Source organism: Nerophis lumbriciformis, unplaced genomic scaffold (genome assembly GCF_033978685.3).
Source record: "Nerophis lumbriciformis unplaced genomic scaffold, RoL_Nlum_v2.1 HiC_scaffold_924, whole genome shotgun sequence".
Lineage (NCBI taxonomy): Eukaryota > Metazoa > Chordata > Actinopteri > Syngnathiformes > Syngnathidae > Nerophis > Nerophis lumbriciformis.
Window position 1 is genome coordinate 1 of NW_027316927.1, and position 20,290 is coordinate 20,290.

General features: G+C 42.1%; 1 protein-coding gene across 3 annotated transcripts; it reads right to left on the bottom strand.

Moving 5' to 3' along the window:
- Nucleotides 1-37: 37 nt before the first annotated feature.
- LOC140678505 (double-stranded RNA-specific adenosine deaminase-like) lies at nt 38-18,879 on the bottom strand. 3 transcript variants are annotated; one of them, XM_072912787.1, is made up of 14 exons: nt 18,496-18,878; nt 18,235-18,349; nt 18,012-18,145; nt 17,819-17,930; nt 14,622-14,695; nt 14,390-14,530; nt 14,189-14,315; nt 8,440-8,513; nt 8,202-8,342; nt 8,001-8,127; nt 1,297-1,352; nt 1,143-1,218; nt 989-1,020; nt 38-887 (listed from the first exon to the last, which is right to left on the bottom strand). In XM_072912787.1, exons 1-14 carry the CDS (start codon nt 18,600-18,602, stop codon nt 875-877), a joined length of 1,329 nt encoding a protein of 442 aa, XP_072768888.1. In that variant the 5' UTR covers nt 18,603-18,878; the 3' UTR covers nt 38-874. The 3 variants fall into 3 exon arrangements, 2 of the variants coding, with proteins under 2 accessions (XP_072768888.1, XP_072768887.1); XR_012050259.1 differs by having other exon boundaries at nt 989-1,218; nt 18,496-18,879; XM_072912786.1 differs by having other exon boundaries at nt 38-1,218; nt 18,496-18,879.
- Nucleotides 18,880-20,290: the final 1,411 nt, after the last annotated feature.

Below are 20,290 nucleotides of genomic sequence, written 5' to 3' on the forward strand. Positions count from 1 at the left end.
TTAATTAATAAATAAGGTTAAAACATTGTTATGCAAGAATATGTTTGTATACTTTTGACCCAGCAGATCTGGTCACATTTTCAGTAGACCCATAATAAATTCATAAAAGAACCAAACTTCATGAATGTTTTTTGTGACCAACAAGTATGTGCTCCAATCACTCTATCACAAAAAAATAACAGTTGTAGAAATTATTGGAAACTCAAGAAAGCCATGACATTATGTCCTTCACAAGTGTATGTAAACTTTGACCACGACTTTATACATACTATATATGTACAGTATATAGTATAATAATAATAATAATAATAGTATTTCATTATCACAAAATAGTTTTTTGGTCATTTTTGTTATTGTTTACAAACCTAGGAAAAAGGAGCCAACGGCAGTTTTTCTTTGAGTTATTTTGCAAAATGGGCTTTATTACAAATTGTGTATGTAATAAAAAGGAAAATAAATAATATAAATATTAAATTACAGTTGTGATCTTTTTTTTTTTTTTTTAAGAATGAACATTGGTATGACCAATACTGCCGCTGTAACTAATTTGTATTGAATCGATACCCATAATTGTAGTATTGCCCAAAACTAATGTAAAGTAGCCAAAAAAACATAAGAATAAGTGCTTAATACACTCCAACAGAGGTGTAGATGTATACACGTCAAAGCAGAAAGTAACTTGCTATTAACATAAATTAGCAGGTAGATTATTACAATTTTGGAAAAATAAAACACGATTGGATATGCTATGATCTATTATAGGAGCCTCTGGAAACCGTTTCGAAATGGTTCTACTATCATTTATAGTTCAAATAATATCTTGTGGGTGACAGGAAGACAAGCTCAGACTCGCTTGGGGAGAAGCCGCTTGTATTCATTTGTAGAGCCTGAATATGAGAAAAACATATTTTTCCAATACCTATGCCAATGCAGTAGAACAAATATTTTGCAAAGTTGTATTCATAGTTGATCTCAAAGGATGACTTACTTTACTTTAGGTTTGCAGTCTGGACTTTTACCCTTGGAGGGAGATACAAGTTATATTCTAGTTCAGGTAATCAGATGAAGAACACTTGACATATCAGATTCAATTGTGTTTTTAGATAACATAATTTTAGAATAACGTATTGGTAATAACACACCTGAATTTTGGGAGAAGAATCAACAAAGCGATTTGAGATGTTTGTAGATGGGCTCTTTAACTGAACATTAGGGGACCTCCATTGAAAATGAAAAAAGCAAAGTTTTAAATTATCCAATGTAACAATTTTAAGAACTTCTCAGTCAGTGACTTACTTATTGGCTGAGGAATCCCGGTTGGTTGGTGGATTATTGGCACGAGAAGGTGAAACCTGTCACACACAAAAGAAACTTTACTCACAGTGCTGTGTCAAATGGAAATCAAATGTCCAATTACGGAAATAGGAGAATCTGACATTACACTGAATGGGCCCTATTTTCCCATGATCTTAAAAGGGAACTGCACTTTTTTTGGAATTGTGCCTATCGTTCACAATCATTATGAGGGACAAGAACAAATACAGTAAACTGCTGCTGGAATTTTAATTTTATTTTTTCCTGAGGGAACTCTCCTTAAGGAATCAATAAAGTACTATCTATATATCTAAATATGTGTTGTTATTTTGTAGGACTTTAAAGATGATAGAAAACGCTTGGAAAATGTGGCTCATGGGAGTCACTGTTGTAGCCTTCAAAGCCCTCAAAAACAACTTCAAAACAATCTATCAACGTAATGTATATATATATATATATATAATTTAGTAAAAGACACGTTCATAACAATATGTAATATGTACAATATTTACCGTATTTTAGTTATTTTAGTCATTGTCGAAACTAATTTCCTTAGCGCATTTATTTCAGTTTCCATAGGAGCACTATTCCGACTTCCGGTAACAAATGGTATTCCTACTTCCGGAAACAAACGCGACTGTTCTAATCATTGCAGACTTGATAACAGACAACAAAGGTGAATATTTTTGGACAAATGAAGATTCACAGCTCTCTTTTTGAAGCTAAATATATGGAGGATGAACTATTGCTTATAGAAGTGTGAGAAGTGAGAGTGAGGTCGGTGTGACTTTGACACTGTAAATGCGGAACTTGGAGCCATGCTATTTCGACATAAATGGAGTGTTTACCCAAAATAAACCGGAAAAAACTTCCTCGGCCAGCTGGACTAAAGAGACAACTGTCATGCGTGATATTAGAACTACATACAGTATCGAGCCAGCTGTGTACAAACATAACATGAAATGTGGGCCAATACTTTAAAAGGTACTATAACAATATTGTTCATGTTTTTTCAGCCAGTACATAGGTGCCCTATCACATTGTGTTGTGCATTACAAAGTCAAATGCAATTGGGGTGCGACATAAAAACTAGCTTATCTCTTGCCGTAGCTTACTACAGAGACCGCGCCCACAATCGAAGATGGCAGCCATGTCTATTCTGTGTTCAGTGTGTTCTTACCTGAGGTCTGAGTTTTTGTGTTTTTATGTATGAGATTTTAATTATTTTTAGTCTGAATGAGTGGTACTCTGCAAGATAAACAAATTCTCTGCAGAGTGGGATTTCTGGTGGATAGTTTCCCATCAAATGTCACTGGATTGCCATAGACTTTGGCCTACCTATAATCCACCTGTTCAGGTAGCAGTAGCAGACAGCTAGCACCCTCGGCCTGCCTGCTAGCCTTCCACCATCGGCCTGCCTGCTGCGAACCTTCCAACATTGGCCTGCTTGCTGCTAGCCTTTCACCATCGGCCTGCCTGCTGCTAGCCATTCACCATCGGCCTGCTTGCTGCTAGCCATTCCACCATCGGCCTGCCTGCTAACCTTCCAACATCGGCCTGCTTGCTCCTAGCCTTCCATCATCGGCCTGCCTGCTGCTAGCCATTCACCATCGGCCTGCTTGCTGCTAGCCATTCCACCATCGGCCTGCCTGCTAACCTTCCAACATCGGCCTGCTTGCTCCTAGCCTTCCATCATCGGCCTGCCTGCTGCTAGCCATTCACCATCGGCCTGCTTGCTGCTAGCCATTCCACCATCGGCCTGCCTGCTAACCTTCCAACATCGGCCTGCTTGTTGCTAGCCTTCCACCATCGGCCTGCCTACTGCTAGCCTTCCACCATCGGCCTACCTGCTGCTAGCCTTCCACCATCGGCCTGCCTGCTGCTAGCCTTCCACCATCGGCCTGCCTGCTGCTAGCCTTCCACCATCGGCCTGCCTGCTGCTAGCCTTCCACCATCGGCCTGCTTACTGCTAGCCTATCGGCCTGCCTGCAGCTAGCCTTCCACCATCGGCCTGCCTGCTGCTAGCCTTCCACCATCGGCCTGCCTGCTGCTAGCCTTCCACCATCGGCCTGCCTGCTGCTAGCCTTCCACCATCGGCCTGCCTACTGCTAGCCTATCGGCCTGCCTGCTGCTAGCCTTCCACCATCGGCCTGCCTGCTGCTAGCCTTCCACCATCAGCCTGCCTGCTGCTAGCCTTCCACCATCGGCCTGCCTGCTGCTAGCTTTCCACCATCAGCCTGCCTGCTGATAGCCTTCCACCATCGGCCTGCTTGCTGCTAGCCATTCCACCATCGGCCTGCCTGCTAACCTTCCAACATCGGCCTGCTTGCTGCTAGCCTTCCACCATCGGCCTGCTTGCTGCTAGCCATTCCACCATCGGCCTGCCTGCTAACCTTCCAACATCGGCCTGCTTGCTGCTAGCCTTCCACCATCGGCCTGCTTGCTGCTAGCCATTCCACCATCGGCCTGCCGGCTAACCTTCCAACATCGGCCTGCTTGCTGCTAGCCTTCCACCATCGGCCTGCTTGCTGCTAGCCATTCCACCATCGGCCTGCCTGCTAACCTTCCAACATCGGCCTGCTTGCTGCTAGCCTCCACCATCGGCCTGCTTGCTGCTAGCCTTCCACCATCGGCCTGCCTGCTGCTAACCATATTCCAACATCGGCCTGCCTTCTGCTGGCCCTCCACAATCGGCCTGCTGTTTGCCTCCAGCCATTGGTTTCGTCTACGGGCTTCCACCCATCGGCCTTGGTTGCCAGCCTTCAGCCCTGTCTGCTAACATCTTCAAAAGTGGTAAAACAAGTGGAACTTCTCCTCTCACTATGTCACAAATCATTATATTGTGTTTTATACTTTTGTGTGGTTTTACTGGTGTCCCAAATGGGTCTGTTAATCCCCCCTCACAAGCTATGCTACTTCAAGATGACAACTTTGATAATTTGACATTTCATCATAGTGACAGCTACAAAATAACCTCGGCCTTATCTCAGTTGAAGATTTCTGTGACTTTGGACAAAACAAAATGGCTGCATACTATGGTAGTGTCCATTCATTCTTATTGTTTCCTTGTTTTGAGAGATCACGTCAACATTACTGCATCCTCTCCTATTATGAGCACTTACTTTCACAGATTAAAGACAGACTCAAAAGATGATAACTTTAAGCGCAAATGTTTAGTTATATTATTGTTATTGCTCTCAGGAAATGTTGAGACTAATCCAGGCCCTGATACACCTACACAATGTTTTACACCTGCGGATTTTAAAACTAGATCTGGTCTTGGGATTATTCATATCAATGTTCGGAGTTTACTCCCTAAACTGGATATGATAAAGATCTGGATAAACTCAACAAATGCTGATATTGTAGTCTTATCTGAAACTTGGCTTAAACAATCTGTGCTTGATAAAGATATTTACATTCATGGCTATAATGTCTATCGTACTGACCGACAAAGAAAAGGTGGTGGAGTGGCCATATATATTAAGCAGAGGTTTGATGTTAAATTAGTGCTCTCTGAATCAGTAAGTAAAGAACTTGAACTGTTAGCACTTGAAATTGAATTAGCTAGAAATCACCACATAATGGTAGTGGGGTGTTATAGGTCTCCATCTGCCCCTAGTAATTCCCTATCTACTCTTGTGAAGCTTCTGTCTCAACTGAAATACAATGAAATAGTGATGGTTGGTGATTTGAACTGGGACTGGCTCACATCTGTGTCTGACTCTTTGAAAGCACAGTGTGAATCTCTAAATTTAACACAATTAATTAACTCAGCTACAAGACCTAATCCTAAATGCCCTCAAAAAGCTACACTCATTGACTTAATTCTAACAAATATGCCCTTTAAATTTGTTGCATCTGGTGTTTTCCCTAATGATGTGAGTGATCATTGTGTGATTGCAGTAGTGCGAGACACAAGGATTCCTAAAAGCAAGCCTCGTCTTGTTGAAAAACGTAATATGAAATTATTTGAGACGCAAGCTTTTTTACATGACTTGCATCTTTTTAATTGGGATAGAATTGCTCTTTTTGATAATGTTGAACTGGCTTGGAAATATTTTCACGAAAACTTCTTGAGTATAGTGAACAAACATGCCCCTTTTAGAAAATGTAAGGTTAAAGGACGTGACAATCAGTGGTTTACATCGGACCTGTCAGATTTATTGCATGAGCGTAATGCTGCTTGGGCCAGGGCACGCAAGTCAGGGTTAGAAGCAGATTGGTTGAATTTTAGACAATTAAGAAATCAATTTACCTCTCTCCTTCGGAAAGTCAAATCAGAATTTTATTTCTCCACAACAACTGAAAATCTCAAACACCCAAAGAAGTTTTGGAAAATCATCAAATCTTTGTCCGGCTGCTGTAATTCAGTCAATCTCCCACCTAGTATACTTGTTGATGGTGTCAGAGTAAGTGACAGAAGAGAAATGGGTAGTCATTTTAATAATAATTTTATTTCCTCTGGTTTTCTCTACAATTCTGACAACTCTACTGAAGCTCCGCTAACTCCGGAAAGAACCGTTGAAAATACCCAGGTTTTTAACTTTACGCCCTTTACCACAACAGAGGTCACGAGGGCTCTAAAACAACTTAAACCTAGAAAGCCAGCTGGCTCAGATAAGTTGGAGTCGCTCTTTTTAAAGTTAGCAGCTGAAATTATAGCTGAACCACTGACTCACATTTTTAACCTTACTCTAATTTCAAATGAAATCCCTTTGGATTGGAAATCTGCCCTTGTAATCCCCCTATTAAAAGGAGGTGACCCTAGTAATCTAAATAATTACAGACCGATCTCTAAACTCTCTGTTCTGGCAAAAGTGCTTGAATCCCTTATCAGTGAACAGATAAAAGACTTTTTGGACACCAATTTTATTCTGTCACCATTTCAGTCAGGTTTTCGTAGAAATCACAGTACTGTTACTGCTGCTATGAAGTTTATAAATGATGTAACTGAAGCTCTTGACAAGAAGCAGTGCTGTCTGTCCCTCTTTATTGACTTTTCAAAGGCATTTGATACTGTTGATCATGTCATTTTAATCAAACGTCTTTCAGCTATTGGTTTTTCTCAGCAAGCAGTTGGATGGTTTGCAAATTACCTCACAAGTAGAACTCAGGCTGTTCAGATAGAAGGTTCCTCCTCGGACGTACTGCAAGTGAAAAAGGGTGTCCCTCAAGGTTCTGTGTTGGGCCCCTTATTATTCACTATTTACATAAATAATCTTGGACAGAATATTCCGAACTCAACTTTCCATTTCTATGCTGATGATACTGTCATATACTGCACAGCACCCACTCTTGCTGAGGCTTTTAAATATCTACAACATGCATTTGACAGAGTACAAGAACAACTTTGCTATCTTCAACTGGTTTTAAATGCAGAGAAAACAAAGTGTATGCTCTTTACCACATCAAAAACTGTAAGATCATCACTGTGTGAGAACATTTTAACAAGAAATGGGCAACAAATTATGTTAGTATCTGCTTTTAAATATTTAGGATTTTTAATTGATGACCACTTGAGTTTTAAGGAGCACATTCAGTATGTTGTAAAAAAAAACTGAAACTTTTACTGGGATTTTATTATAGAAACAAGTCTTGCTTTTCTTTTACTGTGAAACAGAAATTGGTGGAAACAACCTTTTTACCTGTTATTGACTATGGAGATGTGTTGTACATGAATGCTACTGCTGCTTGTCTCCACAAGCTGGATAGTGTGTACCACGGGCCACTGAGATTCATCACCAACTGCGCTCCCCTTACTCACCATTGTGTGTTATACTCAATGGTTAACTGGACATCTTTATGTGCTCGACGCCTCAATCATTGGTATGTTTTTATCTACAAAACCATTCTGGGTATCACTCCATCTTATCTGTCTTGTCTTTTAACAAAGAAACAAGGAAGTCACAATCTTCGTTCAATGAATGTTCTGCAATTTGTCGTCCCCAAAGTAAGAACTGAACTGGGCAAGAAAGCATTTAGGTTTTCAGCACCGAAGGCTTGGAATAACCTACAATCGAACATTAAACTTCAAACCCTAGTTACGTTGAATGAGTTTAAAGCTTCTGTGAAAGGATTGCAGTCTACCTTGTCTGTATGCACATGTGTCATGTGAGCAAGTTTTAATGTTGTAAATGTGATGTTTTATGTATTTGTTTACTGTTTTTAATGTAACCTTGCTGCTGCCCTCTTGGCTAGGTCTCCCTTGGAAAAGAGATATTTGATCTCAATGGGATTTTACCTGGTTAAATAAAGGCTAATAAATAAATAAATTACTTGCTTATACGTCTAATACCAAAGCATGCCGATGTGATTCATGATGGAGTGGATGACCAGATGATTACTTTGCAACCTCAAAACACTCTTTTGGTCCCACTGTTTGGAAACTGACAAAAATTGAAAAAAATACTTTCATCATGCATGATGCCACGCCACACACCACAACGATTTGCATGTCAGTTTTTTTGTGATGCTGCCACAGAGGGCGACCAGTTGATGGCAGAGAGAATATTTATTCAGTTCATTTTACAACATTGTACTATAAAACCTAAAACATTACTTTTAATAATGAAGTGGAACATTTTAAAAAATTTTAACAAATGGAAGCACGACCTAGAATGTATTAACGTTGGTTTGTATGCAGTACATCATTTAAAAAATATATATCAGTAAAAAAGCAATACCTCACTGTCCAAACCCTTTTGAAGTTCAGATAAGGCCAACCGAGCAACCTTTTGCTTGGCTTCCTTAATACTCTTCCCCTCACACGCAGAATAGTGTTGATCACCGATCACTAACTTGTAGACAAATCTGCGTTGACAGGAAGGGAACATTTGACATCATTAATGTAGAGATTGGGACGTTATACTCAGGATGAGCAATACCTAGGGTCATGAGAAGGGCCACTTCTCTCCATTTCGATGAAATTAGGAACGCGATTTGTTCTCTGACAGATGGAGAGGATGCGTCCAATAAAATTTGGCTCAACAAAGTCATCTTCGACCTTCAAATTGTGTGTCTTGTCACTGCAGTACCAAAGAAACAGGTAGATATTGATCAAATCAGTTAACAAACTGTGTATGTTGGCTATCAAACCAAATAATACCAATAGTGTGTGCTTACCAGATCTCTGATATACTTTTCTTCATGTCTTCCATTTGTTGACTGGAGGTAGAAGAGGGTTTCTCATCTCCAGTCTTGACATAAATAAAATAATAGTGATGGCTTTATTAGAGTGGTGCCTCCTTACTAATAGGGCTAGGGCAATAAAACAATATCAATATATATGGCGATAGACACATAATCGATATCAATAAAAAATATGTTTGATAAAACGTTTGATATACTATGTAAATATTTTTTGGTCGGAAGAATCAGAAAGTTGTGAAGCAAGGTTGGTTCTATGAACACAGGAACTCAAGCTCCGATAACCTAACAAAACAGTAAGTGATCTCTGAGCAATGGGAGGGACACACTAAACAGCCAATCACGTAACAATATCAACTGTCAAGTTTGGTTGCCGCATCCTGCTGTCTCGCTGTTGATTCTATGCATGGAGTGAGAAGAGAAACTAAAAATGAGTGCTGCATAGAGCAAAAAATGTCGATAAAACAGGAAAAATGACCTTGATGGAAGTGGGGGGGCCTTATTTCCTTTTAGCACGGATAAATGTATTGCTTTTCAGGTTGACCTATCGCATTGTGTTGTGCATTACAAAGTCAAAACGCAATTGGGGTGCGACATAACAACTAGCTTATCTCTTGCCGTAGCTCGCGAGCTTATACGTCTAATACCGAAGCATGCCGATGTGTTACATTACAGATTGGATGATTCATGATGCAGTGGGTGACCAGTTGAATGCAGTGCAACCTCAAAACACTCTTTTGGTCACACTGTTTGGAAACTGACAAAAATTGAAAAAAATACTTTCATCATGCATGATGCCACGCCACACACCACAACGATTTGCATGTCAGTTTTTTTGTGATGCTGCCACAGAAGGCGACCAGTGGATGGCAGAGTTGTGATGTTGGATATGAGGATAACCACGGAATCATACCTGACACCGTGTCACCCTTATGAAAAGGGGTGCACCACAAAGTCAGCTGTGTTTAGTCCTAATGTAAAAGAGACTCACCTCCCAGGAGGGGAGCATCTGCACATTCATCACACATCCGCCACTTATAATACCTTACAAAAATGAGAACACTTGAGTTCATCAACATTAACAACAACAACAAATTCCATCCATCCATTTTCTACCACTTGTCCCTTTCAGGGTAGCGGGGGGTGCTGGATCCTATCTCAGCTGTAAAAATATTGATCTAATCACTTCAGTGTTGCTCATATATGGATATTACCCTTGGTATCGACATCACCAATTTATGAATCGATCCAACATCCTCTTACATGTCGTGTACTACTGACTATGACAGTGCCTCCACACCAACAGTTGCTGTTATATTATCCTCTCTCTTATCAATCTACTTGTTAATATCCTGTTAATAGCTGCTTACTTTCTGCAGCAACATGGTTCCGTCTACACTTCTTCAAGTTTACAAAGCACTTATTTCTTGGAGCTGTTTTAAGTTAGCTTAGCGCAGTGCTTCTCTAATATTTTCTCTTTCACACCACTTTAAAAGAAGAAAATATTTTAAACCCCCTCACTCTCCACCATGACTATAAATAGTCAAATGTGTCTATAAAATTGTTATAACCATACCTCTGCATAACATTGTACAATACATTATAACATTAAAGGACACAATACAGTATTTCCTCATCTCCCATCATCATTACAGTAAAGCGAAGTGCTACATTTGCTTCTTATTGTTTTGATATGGCAAAAAAATCATGTTCCCCGAGGTCACATCCCCCACACACTGCCATTGCACTGGGGCCCACCCCACTCTTTAAGAAAGACTCACTTAGCGGTTAGTTTAGCAGTTAGCATGACTACTCCTGTCTTGTTCTCGGTGTGTAACATGTTTAGCAGCTCCACACTGTGTATGGAGACACATAATTACATGCTAGCTTTTCAACTGTGGCACTAAAAATAAATATGTATCAGCCAGAGGGGATCAGTGTTTGTGATCAGCATTGAAAATCCTTAAATGGCAATCGAAATCACATACATTTTTATGGAAATCGTCTGATACTATTCGCCACATCCCTACTTTACAATGTATCAAAGCGTATTTTCTTCAGTTTTCCCATATGATATAATAGAATATTTGCAGAAACTTGTTCATGTTTATGAAGTAATGTACAGTATAGGTAGAATTAACTGTCTAACTTTAGCGGCTAACACAAAAGGGGGAATATTTATTCAGATCATTTTACAACATTGTACTATAAAACCTAAAACATTAATTTTAATAATGAAGTGGAAAATCCTCTCTGAGCTGCCACCTTAACGTGGTAGAGGAGTTTGCGTGTCCCAATGATCCTAGGAGCTATGTTGTCCGGGGGCTTCCATGCCCCCTGGTAGGGTCTCCCAAGACAAACAGGTCCTAGGTGAGGGATCAGACAAAGAGCAGCTCGAAGACTTCTATGGAAATGCAAGAACCGAGACTCAGATTTCCCTCGCCCGGACGCGGGTCACCGGGGCCCCCCTCCGGAGCCAGGCCCGGAGTTGGGGCACGATGGCGAGCGCCTGGTGGCCGGGCCTGTCCCCATGGGGCCCGGCCGGGCACAGCCCGAAGAGGCAACGTGGGTCCCCCCTCCAATGGGCTCACCACCCATAGCAGGGGCCATAGAGGTCGGGTGCAATGTGAGCTGGGCGGTAGCCGAAGGTAGGGCACTTGGCGGTCCGATCCTCGGCTACAGAAGCTAGCTCTTGGGACGTGGAACGTCACCTCGCTGGGGGGGAAGGAGCCTGAGCTAGTGCGCGAGGTAGAGAAGTTCCGGTTGGATATAGTCGGACTCACCTCGACGCACAGCAAGGGCTCTGGAACCAGTTCTCTCGAGAGGGGCTGGACTCTCTTCCACTCTGGCGTTGCCAGCAGTGAGAGGCGACGGGCTGGGGTGGCAATTCTTGTTGCCCCCCGGCTCAGAGCCTGCATGTTGGAGTTCAACCCGGTGGACGAGAGGGTAGCTTCCCTCCGCCTTCGGGTGGGGGGGACGGGTCCTGACTGTTGTTTGCGCTTACGCGCCAAGCAGCAGCTCAGAGTACCCACCCTTTTTGGATTCACTCGAGGGAGTACTTGAGAGTGCTCCCCCGGGTGATTCCCTCGTTCTACTGGGGACTTCACCGCTCATATTGGCAACGACAGTGAAACCTGGAGAGGCGTGATTGGGAAGAATGGCCGCCCGGATCTGAACCCAAGTGGTGTTTTGTTATTGGACTTTTGTGCCCGTCACGGATTGTCCATAACGAACACCATGTTCAAGCATAAGGGTGTCCATATGTGCACTTGGCACCAGGACACCCTAGGCCGCAGTTCTATGATCGACTTTGTAGTTGTGTCATCGGATTTGCGGCCTCATGTTTTGGACACTCGGGTGAAGAGAGGGGCGGAGCTTTCTACCGATCACCACCTGGTGGTGAGTTGGCTGCGATGGTGGGGGAGGATGCCGGACAGACCTGGCAGGCCCAAACGCATTGTGAGGGTTTGCTGGGAACGTCTGGCAGAGTCTCCTGTCAGAGAGAGTTTCAATTCCCACCTCCGGAAGAACTTTGAACATGTCACGAGGGAGGTGCTGGACATTGAGTCCGAGTGGACCATGTTCCGCACCTCTATTGTCGAGGCGGCTGATTGGAGCTGTGGCCGCAAGGTAGTTGGTGCCTGTCGTGGCGGTAATCCTAGAACCCGTTGGTGGACACCGGCGGTGAGGGATGCCGTCAAGCTGAAGAAGGAGTCCTATCGGGTTCTTTTGGCTCATGGGACTCCTGAGGCAGCGGACAGGTACCGACAGGCCAAGCGGTGTGCGGCTTAAGCGGTCGCGGAGGCAAAAACTCGGACATGGGAGGAGTTCGGGGAAGCCATGGAAAACGACTTCCGGACGGCTTCGAAGCGATTCTGGACCACCATCCGCCGCCTCAGGAAGGGGAAGCAGTGCACTACCAACACCGTGTATGGTGCGGATGGTGTTCTGCTGACCTCGACTGCGGAAGTTGTGGATCGGTGGAGGGAATACTTCGAAGACCTCCTCAAACCCACCAACACGTCTTCCTATGAGGAAGCAGTGCCTGGGGAATCTGTGGTGGGCTCTCCTATTTCTGGGGCTGAGGTTGCTGAGGTAGTTAAAAAGCTCCTCGGTGGCAAGGCCCCGGGGGTGGATGAGATCCGCCCGGAGTTCCTTAAGGCTCTGGATGCTGTAGGGCTGTCTTGGTTGACAAGACTCTGCAGCATCGCGTGGACATCGGGGGCAGTACCTCTGGATTGGCAGACCGGGGTGGTGGTTCCTCTCTTTAAAAAGGGGAACCGGAGGGTGTGTTCTAACTATCGTGGGATCACACTCCTCAGCCTTCCCGGTAAGGTCTATTCAGGTGTACTGGAGAGGAGGCTACGCCGGATAGTCGAACCTCGGATTCAGGAGGAACAGTGTGGTTTTCGTCCTGGTCGTGGAACTGTGGACCAGCTCTATACTCTCGGCAGGGTCCTTGAGGGTGCATGGGAGTTTGCCCAACCAGTCTACATGTGCTTTGTGGACTTGGAGAAGGCATTCGACCGTGTCCCTCGGGAAGTCCTGTGGGGAGTGCTCAGAGAGTATGGGGTTTCGGACTGTCTGATTGTGGCGGTCCGCTCCCTGTATGATCAGTGTCAGAGCTTGGTCCGCATTGCCGGCAGTAAGTCGGACACGTTTCCGGTGAGGGTTGGACTCCGCCAAGGCTGCCCTTTGTCACTGATTCTGTTCATAACTTTTATGGACAGAATTTCTAGGCGCAGTCAAGGCGTTGAGGGGATCCGGTTTGGTGGCTGCAGGATTAGGTCTCTGCTTTTTGCAGATGATTTGGTCCTGATGGCTTCATCTGGCCAGGATCTTCAGCTCTCACCGGATCGGTTCGCAGCTGAGTGTGAAGCGACTGGGATGATAATCAGCACCTCCAAGTCCGAGTCCATGGTTCTCGCCCGGAAAAGGGTGGAGTGCCATCTCCGGGTTGGGGAGGAGATCTTGCCCCAAGTGGAGGAGTTCAAGTACCTCGGAGTCTTGTTCACGAGTGAGGGAAGAGTGGATCGTGAGATCGACAGGCGGATCAGTGCGGCGTCTTCAGTAATGCGGACGCTGTATCGATCCGTTGTGGTGAAGAAGGAGCTGAGCCGGAAGGCAAAGCTCTCAATTTACCGGTCGATCTACGTTCCCATCCTCACCTATGGTCATGAGCTTTGGGTTATGACCGAAAGGACAAGATCACGGGTACAAGCGGCCGAAATGAGTTTCCTCCGCCGGGTGGCGGGGCTCTCCCTTAGAGATAGGGTGAGAAGCTCTGTCATCCGGGGGGGCCTCAAAGTAAAGCCGCTGCTCCTCCACATCGAGAGGAGCCAGCTGAGGTGGTTCGGGCATCTGGTCAGGATGCCACCCGAGCGCCTCCCTAAGGAGGTGTTTAGGGCATGTCCGACCGGTAGGAGGCCACGGGGAAGACCCAGGACACGTTGGGAAGACTATGTCTCCCGGCTGGCCTGGGAACGCCTCGGGATCCCCCGGGAGGAGCTGGACGAAGTGGCTGGGGAGAGGGAAGTCTGGGCTTCCCTGCTTAGGCTGCTGCCCCCGCGACCCGACCTCGGATAAGCGGAAGAAGATGGATGGATGGATGGAAGTGGAAAATTGTTAAAAATTTTAACAAATGGAAGAACGACCTAGAACGTATTAACGTTGGTTTGTATGCAGTACATCATTTAAAAAAAATATATCAGTAAAAAAGCAATACCTCACTGTCCAAACCCTTACAAAGGTCAGATAAGGCCAACTGAGCAGCCTTTTGCTTCGCTTCCTTAATACTCTTCCCCTCACACGCAGGGTAGTGTTGTCCATCGATCACTAACTTGAAGACAAATCTGCGTTGACAGGAAGGGAACATTTGACATCATTAATGTAGAGATTGGGATGTTATACTCAGGATGAGCAATACCTAAGGTCATGAGGAGGGCCACATCTCTCCATTTCGATGAAATTAGGAATGCGATTTGTTCTCTGACAGATGGAGAGGACGCGTCCGATAAAATTTGGCTCAACAAAGTCATCTTTGGTCTTCAAATTGTGTGTCTTGCCACTGCAGTACCAAAGAAACAGGTAGATATTGATCAAATCAGTTAACAAACTGTTAGCTATCAGACCAAATGATACCAATAGTGTGTGCTTACCAAATCTCCGATATACTTTTCCTCATGTCTTCTATTTGTTGACTGGAGGTAGAAGAGGGTTTCTCATCTCCAGTCTTGACATAAATAAAATAATAGTGATGGCTTTAGTAGAGTGGTGCCTCCTTACTAATAGGGCTGGGGCAATAAAACAATATCAATATATATCATACTTGCCAAGCCTCCCGGATTTTCCGGGAGACTCCCGAAATTCAGCGCCTCTCCCAAAAACCTCCCGGAAGAAATTTTCTCCCGAAAATCTCCCGGAATTCAGCCGGAGCTGGAGGCCACGCCCCCTCCAGCTCCATGCGGAGCTGAGTCCAGTGTGCGCACACAAGGAGACGAAGCAGAAGAACGAGACCATAGTCTAAGAGCGCAGGGGAGACACTTCTCCAGGGCCGATGTATGCTCGAGGCAACACCTTTCACCTTACCCGGCAGTGGGTCTCCACAGCGGACGACTTTAGGGTGAATGATGAGTCCAGCGATTAGTTGCAAATCTTGCTTTATTGATTGCTTGCACTCAGCCAATCCAACACAAAACCAACTAGTCCCTCCCCGCACTCGCTACCGCTCCCTCTCTTCTCTCGCCCACACACTCACTGACGTCTTTCACCTCACATGTTGTCACCTATTAAAGGGCCACACACACACATACTCTACTCTCATAACACACAGTACAGTTAGTAGAACAACTGTGTTTTCATTACTGTGTATTTGATAGGCGCCATTGCCCCGGAATTGTATTGCATTGTACTTTCAAGTACAACAATGAGTAGATGAGTGTTATGTGTGTGTATATGTGTAAATAAATGAACACTAAAATTCAAGTATTTATTTTATTTATATATATAATAAAATAAATAAATATATATATAGCTAGAATTCACTGAAAGTCAAGTATTTCATACATACATACATACATATATGAATGAAATACTCGAGTTGGTGAATTCTAGCTGTAAATATACTCCTCCCTCTTAACCACGCCCCCAATCACGCCCCCGCCACAACCACGTCCCGCCCCACCCCCACCCCCGACCACACCCCCCACCCCCCACCTCCCGAAATCGGAGGTCTCAAGGTTGGCAAGTATGATATATATGGCGATAGACACATAATCGATATCAATAAAAAATATGTTTGATAAAACGTTCGATAAACTGTATACATATTTTTTGGTCGGAAGAATCAGAAAGTTGTGAAGCAAGGTTGGTTCTATGAACACAGGAACTCACGCTCCGATAACCTAACAAAACAGTCAGTGATCTCTGAGCAATGGGAGGGACACACTAAACAGCCAATCACGTAACAATATCAACTATCAAGTTTGGTTGCCGCATCCTGCTGTCTCGCTGTTAATTCTCTGCATGGAGTGAAAAGAGAAACTAAAAATGAGTGCTGCATAGAGCGAAGAAAATGTCAATAAAACAGTAAAAATCACCTCGATGGAAGTGGGGGGGGCTCATTTCCCTTTAGCGCGGATAAATGTATTGCTTTTCAGGTTGACCTATGACCTCACACTAGGGTTCGGCAGCCCCATACAAGTAGTACGTGATGTCCGCTGTAATATTGGGACAGATTACAAATAATACGTCTGTAATGGCTATGCTGATGTTAAATTGCAGACAGCATCAGGAAATTATCTTATATTGCGCTACGAACGAGACGCTACTACCAAGAATGTATTGGAGCAGATGAAGGTGCGCAGCAAAGAAAGACCGGCGGCAGAGAGTTTATTTCGCAGGAATTTTCAGACGGAGAATCATGGTAACAACATTTTCTAATGTCTCAGAGTTCATTGATAAGGCTCTGTGGATTAATGGAAGGAGTTTTACAGCCGAAGGAAAAGACTGTTCGTGCCTAGACTGATACTGTTCCACATGAAGGTTGCTATTGTTCTGGACTATCTAGCCAGTTGTGTGGAATACAGAGTTATTGTTTGGAGTGTACAAATGCAGCGTGAAGAGGTTTGTGTGCACTTTAATATTCACCTTTAATATACCTGCTTGGTTCTCCTTCATCTCATTCGTATTTCGTTTGGGAGTCTCAATTTTACATTTCCCTTTGCTACCCTCCTAAATAAATCTGTCTATTTTTTTTCCCTAATCGATGCACTTTAAAATGTTATGTTCTTTTACTTTGTGAAGCAAATAAAGTCTCCTCTTCATTACAATTGTTTATATTTTTATTGAATGGTATCTGCTTCCGGGTTGTATCCCGCATGTTGAGACTGGCGCATGCGCAATACGAAGGGTCCTCTATGGCGGTCGAAAGATCTGGTTTTCAATCGCATTACCCAGGCGTATGAGTCCGACTTTACAAAAACCGAACAGATTAAGGTGTTTCCATGGGTTGTACAATGCTTATTTAGAGACAAACTATTTGAGAAATTGGACGAACTTAGTGCATGGACACATACTGACTGTGAGTCACCATGAATCACACTTTGTCTCACCGGTGAAATAAGTAAACGAGTGGTCTTCAAAAAGTTGCCAAACAATGGAAGGGTGTCTCCTTGCTGTGTTTTCTTAGCACTTACATAAGTAATAAAAGTTAGATTGCACACTCATGGAGGTTTAGTTCACGCTGTGGTAAGGTACACTACCTGGGCTTGTGGTGGCGGAGCTCTGCTCTCATCTGCCCTGGCAAACCGAGCTGAGTTACGCCACACTTACAGTTGTGCTACACTGCCACAGATCCATTGTAATTTGTTATGAGTGAAGCGCCAAATCCGCATATGTGACAGTCTTCCACGAATAACTGAATATACAGGAAACACTGGATATATTTTTTAAGACCACATGTTATTTTTCTGCACTAACTCAGTGCTAAGACGTCGAGAATTGATGCAGCTAGCGGGGGGGGGGGGGGGGGGGGTGTTTTGCCGTATCCAGCACTGACGATACTGAAAAAGGCAGGTATGGATGTATTTTTTACGTTTTGGCACCAAAGTATCAATACTTTTGACACCACTAAGTTGAATAGTAAAACAGTTGGGGCTTTCTGGGAATGCAGCGGGCCAGTCTGAAACAAAAAGTCCAGCGGTAAATTTTTGTCCCAGTCAGCTCCTGAATGTATCGCATAGTGTCTCATATTGTGGCATCTCCTAAGATTAAACAACATAAAAAAAGGCCCTTTTTGCATAGTAGGGGAGGTAAAAGACATGTGTGTACAAGATTACCATTCATGATTACTTACCACTGAAGCATTTATCTTAAGATAAGCAAGTTTTGCAGCTTCTTCCTCAGCTTCCTTCTTTGTTGTCCCAGTTGCATCCGGATACTCAATCTTTCCAACCAAAAATCTACATCTGTTATACAAAACATATAGTCTAAAACAGTAATCTATAGCGCTGCGCAACATAGCTTATAAGGACATTATTGTAACTTACTGAAAAGTCGTGCCTTTGGTGGACTCGTGACAGGTGATCTGCATGTTGATTTTTTTACCGTAAGAATGGAGCCAGGATACATGATCATCATGAGAATGGACCAGTCCCACAGAGGAATCTGATGCACTCTCTGTCTGTCAACATACAACATAATCTACATTAATTTAATGTTACCACAAAAATAAACACATAAAGTGATGTTATTGACCATCTAAATAATAACCTCTTTCAATAAGCCCTGTAGAGCATGCTTGGCAGCCTTTTGTTTGGCTTCCTTCTTTTTTTTTCCCACTCCTTCTAGGTAGGCCTTACCATTGACAACAGCTTTTATGGCAAATCTGTGAACACAAAAATGTTCCACACAACCACTGCATTAACGTTTAACAATTGAACACACACAACATTGAAGTATTTTGTTTACAATATCAATTTTCATTAGTGAACAACTCCTTAAATACATCCCAAATATGTTATTTCAACTCACTTTTTAATGTGATCCGGGCCTTCAGTTCCTGCGTCTTCATAGTGGTGTTTCAAATCATGTCTTTGAATGTAAGTGTTTAGTTTGGCTACGTAATCGTCAGCATCCATCGTTAATTAATCGTCATGTGTAAAAAAAATATATTTAAGAGTCCGAATTATTCGGCGGTCGGCGCCCATACGAGTGTGCTGTGTCAACTCCAGCACACGCATAGGTTTCGGTTTCGAGTTCTCGAAATGAAAACCAGTCACCCTCCGAATGGTGCCTTCACGTGTAATCCAAAAATCCATAACTTTCTATTTAAACATTTATTAAATAGAAGAACAAGTCGTGCGATGATGAAGTTTATACAAAATAAGCGCCAATAGCGTGTGTTTTTATAAATCTTAACACATTTAAAAAAAAAAAAGCACCACACAAAAAACGTCCAGGAAGTCAACAGTACAGCTACGACTCACAGGAAATGTAGTTCACATCCCAGCACTGTTTATTACGGTGACTAAACCTATAAAGTGCATCTCATAATTAGAATATCGTGCAGAAGTTAGAAGACGTTATTAAAGGCTCAACAAGTTGTTTTTGTTTATTTCTTGATGAGACCGCGAACTGGTACACTGAAAAAAATACATTTCAAAAAAGTAAAACTACGTTTGTTTATTTTTCTTCTCTAAAAAGAAAAACATATTTTGTTCAGCAATTTTTTTCCACGAGAAAAATAATCTCCTATTAGGTAAGTATAACGAGCCAGTTCTTATGAAATGTTCCCAGAAATGTGTTGTTTTTTCTTTGACAAGTTAAACCTCATATTATGAAGTTCAAACTAAAACTGGTTACCTAACTTTTTAAATTCAAGAACAGACACACACAGAACATACATCTATTGTAACATGTATTTTAAGCGAAAAAACAAAAAAACAAATGAATGAGGGCCGCACAGTTGCCAAGTGCAGGCCTGCACTTGACAACTGTGCGGCCAAAGTGCGTTCCGGGGGCCACAGTTCAGTCGTAATTGACCCTCTGCATATTGTAAAAGTAAAGTAAATTCATATCAATATAAATGTATTATTTCATTCGATGAAATAATACATATAAATAGTCATGAAAATAAAGGAAATGCATTGAATGAGGAGAAGGTGTGTCCAGAGAAGGTGTGTCCAAAATTTTGGCCTGTACTGTATGTGTATATATATATATATATATATATATATATATATATATATATATATATATATATACATATATATATATATATATATATATATATATATATATATATATATATATATATGTACATACATATATATATATATATATATATATACATATATAAATATATATACATACATACATATATATTTATATATACATACATACATATATATGTATGTATGTATATATATATATATATATATATAAGTAAATATATATATATTTACTTATATATATATATATAAGTAAATATATATATATATATATTTACATACATACATACATATATATATGTATATGTATGTATGTATGTATGTAGGTATGTATATATATATATATATTTATATATATATAAGTAAATGTATATTTACATACATACATACACATATATATACCTTATATATATATATATATATATATATATATACATATATATACATATATATATATATATATGTATATATATATATATAATGTATATATATATATATATATATATATGTATATATATATATATATATATATACACACAGTATATTATCTCAAACACCCTTGGCCTAATGGTAAGCATGTTGGCTGCAAAGTTAGT

Excerpts from the sequence above, each read along its gene's own strand:
- LOC140678505 (XM_072912786.1), bottom strand. The coding sequence starts at position 18,602 with ATGGATGCTGACGATTACGTAGCCAAACTAAACACTTACATTCAAAGA. Across the intron at positions 14,316-14,389 it reads GGCCCTCCTCATGACCTTAG|ATTTGTCTTCAAGTTAGTGA; the intron begins GTATTGCTCATC and ends CTGTCAACGCAG. Across the intron at positions 8,128-8,201 it reads GGCCCTTCTCATGACCCTAG|ATTTGTCTACAAGTTAGTGA; the intron begins GTATTGCTCATC and ends CTGTCAACGCAG.